This window comes from Papio anubis, chromosome 8, assembly GCF_008728515.1.
Source record: "Papio anubis isolate 15944 chromosome 8, Panubis1.0, whole genome shotgun sequence".
Lineage (NCBI taxonomy): Eukaryota > Metazoa > Chordata > Mammalia > Primates > Cercopithecidae > Papio > Papio anubis.
This window is the reverse complement of record NC_044983.1, coordinates 9938315-9952312: the sequence shown is the minus strand read 5'-3', so window position 1 is coordinate 9952312 and position 13998 is coordinate 9938315. Positions and strand designations below refer to the sequence as shown.

General features: G+C 36.6%; 1 protein-coding gene across 10 annotated transcripts in view; it reads left to right on the top strand.

Moving 5' to 3' along the window:
• Positions 1–13998, top strand: part of ERI1 (exoribonuclease 1) — a 115072-nt gene that overhangs the window by 16292 nt on the left and 84782 nt on the right. For 7 of the 10 annotated variants that reach the window (XR_004185732.1, XM_021942016.2, XM_031669356.1 and 4 more), the window contains exons 5-6: positions 287–396; positions 2332–2446. Coding sequence is in view for 9 of the 10 variants with exons in the window: in XM_021942016.2 (XP_021797708.1) it covers positions 287–396; positions 2332–2446 (225 nt within the window). In the remaining variant the exon portion in view is untranslated. Of the gene's footprint in view, positions 1–286; positions 397–2331; positions 2447–11979; positions 12270–13998 lie in introns of all 10 variants that reach the window. The other 3 variants (XM_009212532.4, XM_031669353.1, XM_031669354.1) reach the window with 1 other exon arrangement.

Here is a 13998-nt window from a genome sequence, read left to right as displayed (position 1 = left end):
ATGTTGAGGCCTATAAAAAGAGAACCAACGACTGGGGATGATCTTAAATCTTAATTTTGGGAGGATTATACATTTCAGTTGAAAGTCGTCCCTGGTACTTGGTTATGAAATTTTTTAAATTTCTTAAAAATGAAACTTTAGGTGGAGCTAAGCCAAGGAAATCATGAATTTAAAGCATCAGCCTTTCTCATACTGTTTCTTTCCCTCCAACTTAGGTCTGGGTATTTTGTAGGACTACGTGAAGCTACAGCCCTGATTTTTGTATATTTTACTTTTATATCCTCAGGATCAGGTAGACAGAGCTGATACCTTCCCTCAGGTACTAAAAAAAGTAATTGACTGGATGAAATTGAAGGAATTAGGAACAAAGTATAAATATTCAATTTTAACAGATGGGTAAGTATTTAGGAAGATTATTTTTTGTATCTACTTTTTAAAGATTAAAGATACCCTAATTTATTTAACTTTTAGAATAACCACAAACTATTATTGAAGACCCTAGAGTCTCACCCCACAGGGGATAGTGTTTTTCCTTTCACCTAAGGATGGAAGAGAGGAGGAAAGCAGTGGTCACAGTTCAATCCAGGACTAGAACACTACAGAAAGATCAATATGTAAAGCTAAAAAGACTTTCCTACAACTCTGTTTTTATCATGACACTTCCTTGCTCAAAAAGTCCAGACTCTTGAGCTTGGCGTTGAAGGCCCTTTCATCGCATCCCACCTTACCCGTTTAATCTAATTCACCTGCCATTAGTCCTCTTCAGTCACACTGGCCCAGGAATTCACATGGTTTATCCTTTCTCTGTGTACTTAACGTATGCTTCCCTCTCTACTGGGAGAGTCTCTTCTCGACAACTTCTTTATCATTTTTCAAAGCCCATCTTGTGTTTTACCCTGACAACCCCATTGATCTTTTTTCCTTGAAACCTTATAACTTCTATGATATGTACCATTCATGTTGACATCTGACCATATATTCTGATATGTAATCTATGTACATACATCAGACTTACTTTTGCAAGGAAATTTAAAATTCTTTCAGAGAAGGACTTTTGCTGCCTGATAATCTTCCATAATGCTTACCTTAGTGGTGAGCTTAAAGTGTATGCCCAAAAAGCATTTGTTAAATGAAAAGCTAAATGGGAAGATTAGAAAAATTAAAACATAGATGACAGACATTGTGCCAGGGCAACTCCTATACCTTAAGGCCATTAAGGTTGAAAAGAATGTCCTAAACAATTTGTTTCAAACTGTACAGATTATCCTCTATCCTTGAGATGTCACCAACATAGAGAGTTTAGAGATCCTCACATATGATAGGAGAAGAGCGTTGAATTTAATCACATCATAACTGTTAAGTTTGGAAAAATGTTTATGGACCCCTTTAGAAATCTATTACTGATTTTAAACATGAATGAGCAGTGCTCTGCTAAAGTATACAAGTGTTTCTGCTGTAATATAGTATATGCAGTTCTGTTAAAGTGTCATTTTCTGGGACAGATCACTCAAAACCTATGCAATTTTGTAACTAGAGCACTAACAAAAACCAATCATTGGAGTCTCCATAAATAATTTGGACACAGCCCAGGCAAGCAACTAAGGGAAGGTAAGGTTGCGTCAAAGTATATTAAAATTGCACAGAAGCACTAGTATCCTGGGGACATAAACTTGTTTTTAATTTTCTTATAATATAGTCGACATTATTATAAGAAAATGCAAAGGATTATGTCCTGTTCCCAGTATAGCAGTTGAATTGAGGGCTTTTTTATTTCCTGCTGAAGTTTATAATTTCCACTGCTATTATTCTGACTCTCCTTGCTTAAGAACAACCACATGTGAACCAACACAATTTCCGTATTACACAATCAGTATTGTCCTTAACTACAATAAATTGGTTAGTGTTATAGAAACATGTTGTAGAAGAAAAAATTGTATTTTAACCGTTTGATACCAGCTACTTTTGTCTCTTCCATTTTTTTGTTTTTGGTATTGTTTCAAAGCACACTGTCAACTTACTTTGCTAAGTCTGGCATTAAAAGTAAGCTTAGCATAATACTCAGCAAGATAGAAGCCTGCCCAGAACCATAAAAACAATCAAGATGAGCCTAATAGGAATTAGTTTGTGAGCAAAATTTAATATATCCGACTTCTTTGTTTTTTAAAGCTTTATTTTGAATTAGTATTTTGTAGGAAGCAAGGTTAATTTTGTCAGGTTAATGTTACGTGTGAATATGAGAAAGTTGACATCAGTAAAAGATTTAAAATACTCATTTGTAAGAATAGTATACCATTTATTTCATCAATTTTTTGTCTTTTTTTTGATTTATAGTTCTTGGGATATGAGTAAATTCTTGAACATTCAGTGCCAACTCAGCAGGCTCAAATACCCTCCTTTTGCTAAAAAGTGGATCAATATTCGGAAGTCATATGGAAACTTTTACAAGGTAAAATTTCTATATTTAATAATTATATGGTTCTTCATAAATTTGTTAAATTTTGCATGTATGTTAAGTTGTAATTTTCCAGGTGTTTTTCATGGAAAAAGGCTATATAATTAGTTCTTACTCTCCAGATTCCAAATTAGTTATGTTCAAATTAGATAAGCCTTTTTCTCATTCAGCCTGTTAACTTTATTTAAATAGGGTAACTATATATACCTGACAAGTTTGAAACTGTAGGGGCAGTCAGTATGTGGATCATTTGTGGAGCAAATGCTCCCCACTGGATTTTAATTTTACTTTACATTTATCAAAGTTAATATGTGTGTGTGGTGTAAATGTTTAAAATATTATTGCAAGACTTACAATGAATGTCAGTATTCGGCCATAGCCTTCACTAGAACTGGTTCCTGTTCTGAGGCAAACACTTTCAACTTCTGTAAAGCTCTTTTTTTTTTTTTTCCCCCCAGATATTTACCTTTGTATTTCTAAGTTTCATGCTTATACTACTTCTTGACTTTTCCGTTTGTGACCTGTTGAATTCCTGCAATGAAAGATGAAGATTGAGCTTGACTAAGCTACCACTCCTGCATGTCCTTCCGTTCCTGCATCTTTCTACTATAGCTCTATTACCTTTCAGTCAGAGCAGTCAGTGTTCACAACTTTCCTCTAGGTGTAATAATTTACTTCTGGCGTTGTTTACTTATCCCCTTACTCTCCATTCAAACTGTAGGTCACTGCTTATGACTGAAAACACTCACGTAGTCTGTCAGATTTTCTTTTTTCCTCTTTTTTTCCTTTGCAGACTGTCTTCCTGGAGCCTTTAATCCTGTTCTAATCTGAACTATTAGTTCTTCAGGCTTCTTTTAAAATCATCTTAGGGGATTTCCTTTGATTCTCCTTCATTCTTTAGATCCTATGTTGTCATTTTTCTCCCTTACGGTTTCATTTTGGAGAAGGATGTTCTAAAGTAGTTTCATGAGAAAAGGTGCTTTTCCTTACAGACTCTTCTGTTTTAACAGTCTTTTAAAACTGAGAAGTATGCATACAGAAAGTAGAGTTTTGCAGATTGTTATAAAGCAAATACCCTTGTAACTTCCACCCACTTAACTCCCTTCCTTCCTCATGGAGTTAACCCTAATTCATCCTTTCATGGTAATCATTTTCTTATCATTCCTTATAGCTTTAATATTTAAATGTATATCCTTATACTATATAGTTTTGTCTGGCTTTGAGCACGATATAATTAGTGTTATACTGGCTATATTATTTATTTATTTATTTTTCTCAATATTATGCTTGAAATCCATCCACATCATGTATGTCACTACAGTTCATTCACTTTATTGCTATTATTTCCATTGTGTGATTATACCAGATTTGTTTATCTGTTCTACTTTGGCCATTTGGGTGGTTTTTATTTGGGGCTTCTATGAAGATACTGTTATAAGCATTCTTCGGCACGTCCCCTGGTGTCTTTGTGCACTGATTTTTCTGGGATATAAACCTAGGAGTCCAGTTGCTGGGTCATGGGATACGTACATCATTGACATTACTAGATAATGCAAAAATAGTTTTCCAATGGAGTTGTACCAGTTTGCACTCTTATCAGCACTGTGAGTTTATAGTTGCTGTAAGTTTTTGCCAGCATTGATATTATCAGACATTTTAAATGTTTTTTAAATTTGGTGGGTGTGTGATACCATCTCATTGAGGTATTACCTATCTGGATTGCGTTTTTGTAAACCCCTTGTTTAAATTTCTGACCATTTAAAAAAAAATGGTAGTCTATTCTTTCGTCACTGGTGTTTTTTACTGGTTTATAGATTTTTACTTTGGATGCTAGTCCTTTAGTTATATTTGATAACTTTTTTATGTGCATTTTTTGTTTATTTGTCTTTGAGATGGAGTCTCATTTTGTTGCCCAGGTTAGAGTGGAGTAGCGCTATCTTGGCTCACTGCAACCTCTGTCTCCCAGGTTCAAGCAGTTCTCCTGTCTCAGCTTCCCGAGTAGCTGGGACTACAGGCGCCCGTCCCCACACATGGCTAATTTTGTATTTTCAGTAGAGACAGGGTTTCACCATGTTGGCCAGGCTGGTCTCGAGCTGCCTGCCTTGGCCTCCCAAAGTGCTGGGATTATAGGCGTGAGCCCCCGCACCTGGCCTTTTGTGGATCTTTTTTTTTTTTTTTGAACTCATTTTGTGAATTTTTTTAAAAATTGTGTTCTGGAAAATTTCAAACATACAGAAATAGGTATAATGAGTCCTCATGACCCAGGTTCAACAGTTACAAACTCATGGTCAGTCTTGTTTCACGTGTATCCCCACCCACTTTCCTCTTCCTTATTATTTTGAAGCAGAAGTCAGATACGATGTTGTCTGTAAAAATTTCATTACAAAGCTCCAAAAGCTAAGGGTCATTTTCTTAGAAACACAGCTACCATACCATTGTCACATCTTAAAAAATTAGCAGTAATTCCTTCATCAAATAGTCATAAATATTTTCTTTTACCTTTTGTGTGTTGAATCAGATCAGAATAAGCTTCACAGATTTGTAGTTGGTTAATATGTCTCTTAAGTTTTTTAGTCATTGATATGTGTGATATCTTAATATGTCTCTTTAGTTTTTTTAATCTCTTCTTTTTCTTCCCTAGCAATTTCATTTTATTCTTTAAAGAAACTGAGTCATTTATCGTGTTATGTTTCCCCTTATCTGGATTTTGTAATCGTATCCTGGAATGTGGTTTCAGAGATGTTGCTGTCTTCTGTATTTCATGTCAATTTATACTCCATTTGAGAAGCTCGATCCCCTTTAGGTTCTTTTTTTGCTACAAGTCCCAGATGGAATAATTTTTATTATTAAGAATTAATAAACCTTAAAATAATTTTCAGTCAGGTATGCATAAATCTACAGCTCACAGTATATTAGTGTAATCAGAAAGTTGTAGATATTATAAGGCAATAAAATGCTCCCTGCTTTTTTGAGTAAACACTGGTTTCTCTTTGTGGACCTGTTTATTTTGGCCAGTTTGTTAGCCTACTCTTTTTTTGTGTGTGGTTTTCCCCTCTTCATAATAGGTAACTATAATGCAATTAGTTGTATAAGTAGAAACTTACGTTTCCTTTTTTTTTTTTTAATCTTATCTAAGACTTGGCCGGGCGCGGTGGCTCAAGCCTGTAATCCCAGCACTTTGGGAGGCCGAGGCGGGTGGATCACGAGGTCGGGAGATCGAGACTATCCTGGCTAACATGGTGAAACCCCGTCTCTACTAAAAATACAAAAAACTAGCCGGGCGTGGTGGCGGGCGCCTGTAGTCTCAGCTACTCAGGAGGCTGAGGCGGGAGAATGGCGTGAACCTGGGAGGCGGAGCTTGCAGTGAACTGAGATCACGCCACTGCACTCCAGCCTGGGAGCACAGCGAGACTCCGTCTCAAAAAAAAAAAAAAAAAATCTTATCTAAGACTTAAATAAAACTCTCCATCACAAGTTTCTGTTGTCTATAATGCTAATAAGGTATATTATTTGGTATGTCTCAAAACATTTTTGTTTTTTTTAAAAATAAAAATGACCTTTTTTAAAAAATTTTTTTGAGACAGAGTCTTACTCTGTCACCCAGGCTGGAGTGCAGTGGTGCGATCTCAGCTCACTGCAACCTCCACCTCCTGGGTTCAAGCAGTTCTCCTGCCTCAGCCTCCCGAGTAGCTGCGATTACAGGCGTGCACCACCATGCCTGGCTGATTTTTTTGTGTTTTTTAGTAGAGATGTGGTTTCACCATATTGGCCAGGCTGGTGTTGAAGTCCCAACATTGTGATCCGCCCCCCTTGGCCACCCAAAGTGCTGGGATTACAGGCGTGAGCCATCGCGCCCAGCCAAGAATGACATTTTATCCAACCTTTCTTGGGGGCAAAGGGTGGAAATGGGTAATTAAACTTGGAGCTTAATCTCTTTCATAAATTTAAAAGGTAGTAACTGTAATAATTTCACAATTATTTCTGTGAAATAATTGGCTTAGGCTAAAATGGGACTTGGTTTTTCTAAAAGTAGGCTGAAGTAATATGAATGAAAATATGGTCTAAGACACATTTTTATGCAAGATTTTGGAGGGAAAACCCAAACTTCTTTGTGCCTGGCATATCAGGTGCAAATGTGGGCTTAGCGTTTCCAAATTTTACAGCTGTTTCTTTCTTTCTTTATTTTTTTTGAGATGGAGTATCACTCTGTCATCCAGACTGGAGTGCAGTGGTGTGATTTCAGTTCACTGCAACCTCCGCCTCCTGGGTTCAGGCAATTCTCCTGCCTCAGCCTCTCAAGTAGCTGAGATTACAGGTGCCTGCCACCATGTCTGGCTAATTTTTTTTGTATTTTTAGTAGAGACTGGGTTTCACTATGTTGGCCGGGCTGGTTTTGAACTCCTGACTTCGCCCCCCTCGGCTTCCTGAAGTGCTAGGATTACAGGCATGAGCCACCACGCCCAGCCTTCTTTATGTCTTTATAGGCCTATGTATACGCATTAAAATGCTGTTGTTGAAGTAAAAGGAAAGGATGAAATATACCTCCTTCCTGTAAAATCTGTTTTTTTCCCTCCCTTTACAAATACTTAATTCTGGGTTGAATTTAAGATAAGCTCACATGAATTCATTTTCTTTGGAAATTAGACAATTTCTGCCTTTGCTCTTCATGTGTGTTAAACACAAAAAACCCTGCTTACACATGTAGAAAGTTGAAACTACAGTGAAATGTTATTGCTTTCAAATGAATGACAGGATACTATGTTTGCAGAAATCCACAACTTTTCTAGGGGCAGAGCATGAAGTCTCATCTCCGGTGTGCAGTCAGATTGTACCTATAAAGCTCTTTTCTTAAAGTCGGATTCTCAGGCTGAACAGAGATTGAGAGAAAGGATCCCTTACCTCATCATACTCTGGTGTTGAAAGGGAGGAAAAATACTTAATTTTCTCCTACAGTTTTTCCAGATTGTACTCAGTTAGACTTGAGACTTTCAAATAGCTTTCCTCAGTTGATACCAAACCCAAGCAAAAGGTGGACGTTTTAAGGTTTTCTGTTATAACATGATTATTTCCAAAGACATACTCCATTACCTTTGAAATGCAAGAATCTTGTCACTTGAAGTCAAACATTTTCTCCAGCTTCTGATAGGGACTTGTTCAGCTGGTTCATGTGATGAAAAATGTCTATAATGAGGCTACGTTTTGCAGCCCTTCTTCAAACTGCTCAGCAAAATCTGGCCTTTTTGTTTTCCTGTTGTTCACCTTTCAACTCAGACACCTGATGGAGAACTTTTCCTTGCTAAGCCAGAGGAAGTAAGAGGTTGGTTTGTTCTTTGTCCAGATTTTCACATCATTTTTAAAAACATGATGAAGTGACTGGCCTTTGTTTAATAAAGTTAGTAACTCTTTTTCAGGCATTATCTAGGACTTTTCATTTTAATCTTTTTTTTTTTTTTGATGGTAAAATATACATAATACAGGTTGAAGTATTGTGTATAATGAGTATCCCTAATTGGAAATTATTGGGACCAGAAGAAATGTTTCAGATTTGGTTTTTTTTTTAGATTATGGAATATTTGCATATACATAATGAGATATCTTGGAGATAGGACCCAAGTCTAAATATGAAATTCATTTTTGTTTCGTATATACCTCATAGCCTGAAATTAAGTTTCATACAACTTTGTGGATGAAACAGTGTATGTACATTGAACCATTAGAAAGCAAAATTGTCACTGTCTCAGCCACTGATACGGACAGTCTGGTGGTTTGGTGTCATTCCTGATGCTGCCAATAAGCAATCGCTTTCTTAGTCACACACAAATTAATTGTGCGTCATGTACCTGTGTTTTGACTGGGAACCATCACATGAGGTGTGGAATCTTCCACTTGTGATGTTACTTTGGCGCTGAAAAAGTTTCCGATTTTGGAGCATTTCAGATTTTGGGTTTTTGGGATTAGGGATGTTCACCCTGTATAACACTTGCTGTTCACTTAAAAATGCTCCCAATCATTGTTAAGTGCACAACAGTTCAGTGGCATTAAGTACATTCACATTGCACGACCGTCACCACATCGTTCTCCAGAACTCTCATATTCTGAAACTGAAACTCTGTGCCTATTGAACTTCCCCTTCCCGCCAACTCCTGGCAATCATCATTCTTTCTGTCTCTCTCAGTTTGGCTTATCTATATACCTCTTATAAGTAGAAGCATACAGTGTTTGATGTGTTGTGACTGGCATATTTCACTGAGCATAATGTCTTTAAAGTTCATATTGTATCGTGTCAGAATTCTACCTTTCTGAGGCAGAATAAGAATTCATTGTATGTATTTACGGGCTGAGTATCCCTAATCCCAAAATTCAATATCTGAAATGCTCCAAAATCTGAAACTTTTTGAGCACTGACATTGTACTCAAAGGAAGTTCTCATTGTAGCATTTCAGGTTTTGGATTTTTGGATTTTCAGATGAGGGATGCAAAAGTGGTGTGATGTAAACATTTAATATTTCAAAATCCAAAACATTTCAAATCCAAAGCATTTCTGGTCCCAAGCATTTCAGATGAGGAATATGTAACCTGTACCACATTAAAAAAAAAAAAATCCATTGATCGTTTGATGGACATTTAAGTTACTTCCATGTTTTGGCAATCATGACTAGTGCTGTTATGAACATGGGTGTACAAATATCATTATTTTTCCTGTGTAACCAGAAGCTGAATCATGTGCTCATCCTATGTTTAATTTTTTCGAGGAATCTCCACATTGTTTCGCACAGTGGCTGTACCATTTTACATTCCCACCAGCAATGCACAAAGTACTACATTCTCCATATCCCTGTCAATGCTTGTTATTTTCTGGTGTGTGTGTGTGTGTGTGTGTGTATGTATGTGTTTGTTTATGGCCATTCTAATAGGTGTGAAGTGGTATCTCATTTTGGTTTTGATTTGTATTTCCCTAATAGTGACGTTGAGCATCTTTTCGTGTGATTATTAGCCATTGGCATATCATGTTTGGAGAAATGTCTATTCAGGTTCTTTCCTCATTTACTAAATGTGAGGTATCATGATGTTTTGAGTTGTAGGAGTTCTTTATTCGGGATATTAATTCCTTATCAGATATATTCTTGCAAATGTATCTTCTGTTCCATGGGTTGCCATTTCACTCTACTGATAATGTCTTTAGTAATAAGGTTTTTAATGTTGATGAAGTCCACTTTATTTTTTCTTTTGTTGCCTGTGTTTTGGTGACATCCAGGAAATCATTATCCAATCCATTGTCATAAAGCCTTTTCCATAGGTTTTCTTCTAAGAGTTTTATAATTGTATGTCTTACATTTAGGTCTTCCATCAATTTTAGTTAATTTTGGTATATGGTGTAAGATAAGGGTCCAACTTCATTCTTTTGCACGTAGATATTCAGTTTTCCCAACACTATTTGTTGAAAAGGCCGTTGTTTTCCCCATTGATTCAGTGTATTTGTGAAGGTTTATTTCTAGACTCTATTCTGTTTTATTAGTTTATATGTCTATCTTAATGCTAACACCACTCTCTTTCAATTACTATACTCCTTCCTTCTGTTAATGGTTGTGTTAACATTGTTTTTTAAATGTTGAGCCATCCTTGCATTTCAGGATAAAATCCGGCTTGGTCATGGCACATAATTATTTTAATATGTTGCTGATTTAGGTTTGCTTATATTTTGTCAAGGATTATTGCGTCATGATATTCATAGGGGATACTGATCTATAATTTTCTTTCCTCATGAGGTCTTTGTCAGGCTTTTGTATCAACGTGATGCTGACCTTAATGGAATGAGTTGGGAAGTATTTCTTCTTCAGTTTTTTTGTGGTAGTTTGAGGAGGCTTTGTTCTAATTCTTTAAATATTTGCTAGAATTCAGCAGTGAAGTAATCTGGTTCAGAGCTTTTCTTTGTTAGAGGTTTTCAGTTACTGATTCAGTCTCCTTCCTAGGTATAGGTCTATTCAGATTTTCTGTTTCTTTGTAATTCAATTATTGGTAAGTTGTGTATTTCCAGTAATTTGTCCCTTCCATCTAAGTTATCCAGTATTTTGGAAAAGTTATTTTTAGAAGTGCATTTTCCAAGTGATAATTAGTGGAAGGTACAAGATATATTGCAGTATAACAGCTTAAGATAATTATGGATATTTTACATGATTTGCTTTGTGATTATCCCAGTAACCCTATGAGTAAATAGTAGAACCGTTAGTCCCATTTTATGGATGAAGAAGCTGAGATCCATGATGCATAGGCAAAATAGCTGTGCAAACTATGGAATGTAAAACCTAACAAATCTTGATAGAAATATGAAGAAAATATAACAATTTTTTTGTTTGTTTTTGTTTTTTGAGATGGAACCTCACTCTGATGCCCAGGCTGGAGTGCAGTGGAGTGATCTCAGCTCACTGTAACCTCTGCCTCCCGGGTTCAAGGGATTCTTCTGCCTCAGCCTCTTGAGTAGCTGGGATTACAGGTGCACACCACCATACCCAGATAATTTTTATATTCTTAGTAGAGATGGGGTTTCACCGTGTTGACCAGGCTGGTCTCGAACTCCTGACCTCAGGTGATCCACCTTCCTTGGCCTCCCAAAGTGCTGGGAATACAGGCTTGAGCTACCACACCCAGCCAATAATTCTTAAAAGTGGAGGTGCATATTGGAATTTGGGGAGTGTGAGTTTTTTGTTTTGTTTTGTTTTTTTTTTAGTTTATCAAGGAACAGGTTTTAAATAACTTGAAAAACATCACACGACATCATCTTTCATTCTTAATCTTCATTATCTTTAGCCATCCCAAAAGGCTAGTCTTTTTATCTAAGAAATCAGTCAAGTAAAGTAAAACATGATAGAAAAATACCATGTAAAATAACTAATTTGGTTTAGAAAGGTAGATTCAACTTACATGTCCTGAACAATACATTCCCTTTAATAAATTATTTTTAAATTTTAAAACTGCAGAGGTTTCAGATGTTTGAGGATTCGGTCTGTATTTTCAGCTAAAACTCTAAGATCATATTTTAGAACTCTGAAAATTTGAGGTTTTTTTTTTTTTTCTTTTCTTTTCCCCGATGGAGTCTCGCTCTGTTGTTCAGGCTGGAGTGCAATGGCTTGATCTGAGCTCACTGCAGCCTCTGCCTCCCAGGTTCAGGCAGTTCTCCTGCCTCAGCCTCCAGAGTAGCTGGGATTACAGATGTGCACCACCTCACCCAGCTAATTTTTTTGTATTTTTAGAAGAGATGGGGTTTCACCATGTTGGCCAGGCTGGTCTCAAACTCCTGACCTCAAGTGATCTGCCCGCCTTGGCCTCCCAAAGTGCTGAGATTACAGGCTTTGAGCCACATTGCCAGGCCTGAGTTTTTTATTTGCCTTATTTGACTGGGGGTATTGCCCTTTGCCTAGCTTTATTTAGCTATTTGTGCTAATTTTCAGTTCCGATTTTTCAGCTTAACTGTGGCTTATATTACAGTTTAGAACACCAAAGAATTATTTACTAAGCTGTTTATTTTTCAGGTTCCTAGAAGCCAAACCAAACTGACAATAATGCTTGAAAAATTAGGAATGGATTATGATGGGCGGCCTCACTGTGGTCTTGATGACTCTAAGAATATCGCCCGAATAGCAGTTCGAATGCTTCAGGATGGGTGTGAACTCCGAATCAACGAGAAAATACATGCAGGACAGCTAATGAGTGTGTCCTCTTCCTTACCAATAGAGGGCACTCCACCGCCACAAATGCCACATTTTAGAAAGTAACAGCAGTTTTGTGTGTGGATCATTCCAATTGAAGTTGCTATGAAGAGGTAGCAGATGAATCTCATTGAATTAGTCCTATAGTGCAAACTTTAAGCACCTTAAAACATTTAAGATCTTATTACAGGTGATAGAGATAGATAGATGTATGTGAACAGATTTTGCAGGAAGGCGTACTGAATTCTTTGTCACCAGCACTTTTGATAAGAGCAGTATTCGTTACACAGTAACAGTTCCTGCTTAGAACTGACTTTTATAATTTAAGGTGTTCACTATATTTTCTTTGGTTTTAAAATGCAAAATCTCATTGGCTGTTCTCTTGAATGTCATATCATACTGGTGTTAAAATATGTAATGTATTTCTTTATTAACATCACTAGATGAAACCATATCTTAAAATGCAGAAGTGATTGGAAAGTAGGTCTTATCTAGCCTTTGGATTTCAAGAATATCATAGTCCTTTTGATTTTTCAGAGTTTATATATGAAGTTCACCATGTATGTGATGAATTGCATAAGGTACTTGGTATACATATTTGCCTGTGTTTCTTTTCAACTCATAATTGGAAGAATTGTGATCGATTATAGGATCTGGTTAAAAATTCAGTTACTGAAGGAATTAATGAGAACTTGGAAGAAAATACTGAAAGGACTATCATAAGGGCTGTAGCTCAAACTTCATAATACATAAATCACTGGCGTCTTTTTGGATTTGGTTGTTTGATTCTCCTTCCTTTTTTGACATATATATGCCTTAATTCTTCAATCTGAGGGACCATGCTTTGAAATAGACTGAAAATTAAGGGTCACCACCTAATTTTACTTTGTATTCAATATCATAAGTGAGGTTAATAAAGTCAATACTTTCTACCACATATTATGTTTTTGTTATTAAAAAACTTCATTGGCCACCAGTGAAGTTAGTCAATAAAATACTTTTTTCTGATTTTACATAGTAAGTGGCTGCTAACTGTTGAGTTATTCTTAACTAAATCTAAAAACAAAAATGTGCATTTCGACTTGATAGGGTAGAACTCTTATCTAGAGGCTAAACCCATGTATTTTCAGAATTGAATTTTTCTTGATTTCAGGGGACAATTTTTCTTGATTTCATTGACATTGCTTGCTTCCTGCCTTTTACCTTTTAATAAAAATTGTGATGCTACTTTATTCTGAAGATTTATATTTTATAATCAAATGAATTTCCTCAAAGGTTTCCAAACCTGATATATAGGGTGAAAAGCAGGAAAGCAGACGTTTTGCTTGGTGTGGGAATTACCTACATAGGGCGGTAGATTTCTTTTTCTTTTTTTTTTTTTTTAAGATGTAGTCTCATTCTTTTGCCCAGGCTGGAATGCAGTGGCGCGATCTCGGCTCACTGCAACCTCCGCCTCCCGGGTTCAAGCAATTCTCCTGCCTCAGCCTTCTGAGTAGCTGGGATTAACAGGCTCCCGCCACCACGCCCAGCTAATTTTTGTATTTTTAGTAGAGATGGGGTTTCACCATGTTAGTCAGGCTGGTCTCGAACCCCTGACCTCGTGATCCACCCACCTTGGCCTCCCAAAGTGCTGGGATTACAGGCGTGAGCCACCGCGCCTGACCCAGGGCGGTAGATTTCTTAAGCCAATAAATTTCTGCTTTTGAGCAGTAGTCATATAATCAGTGTCATAAAGAATAATGTGTAAATAACAGAAGGCATGAGTGTGTGGTGTTCCTAGATAAACTGTTACAGATTATAGTAAAATAAGGAAATCTAAGTGCTTTAAGTTTATACAGTTAA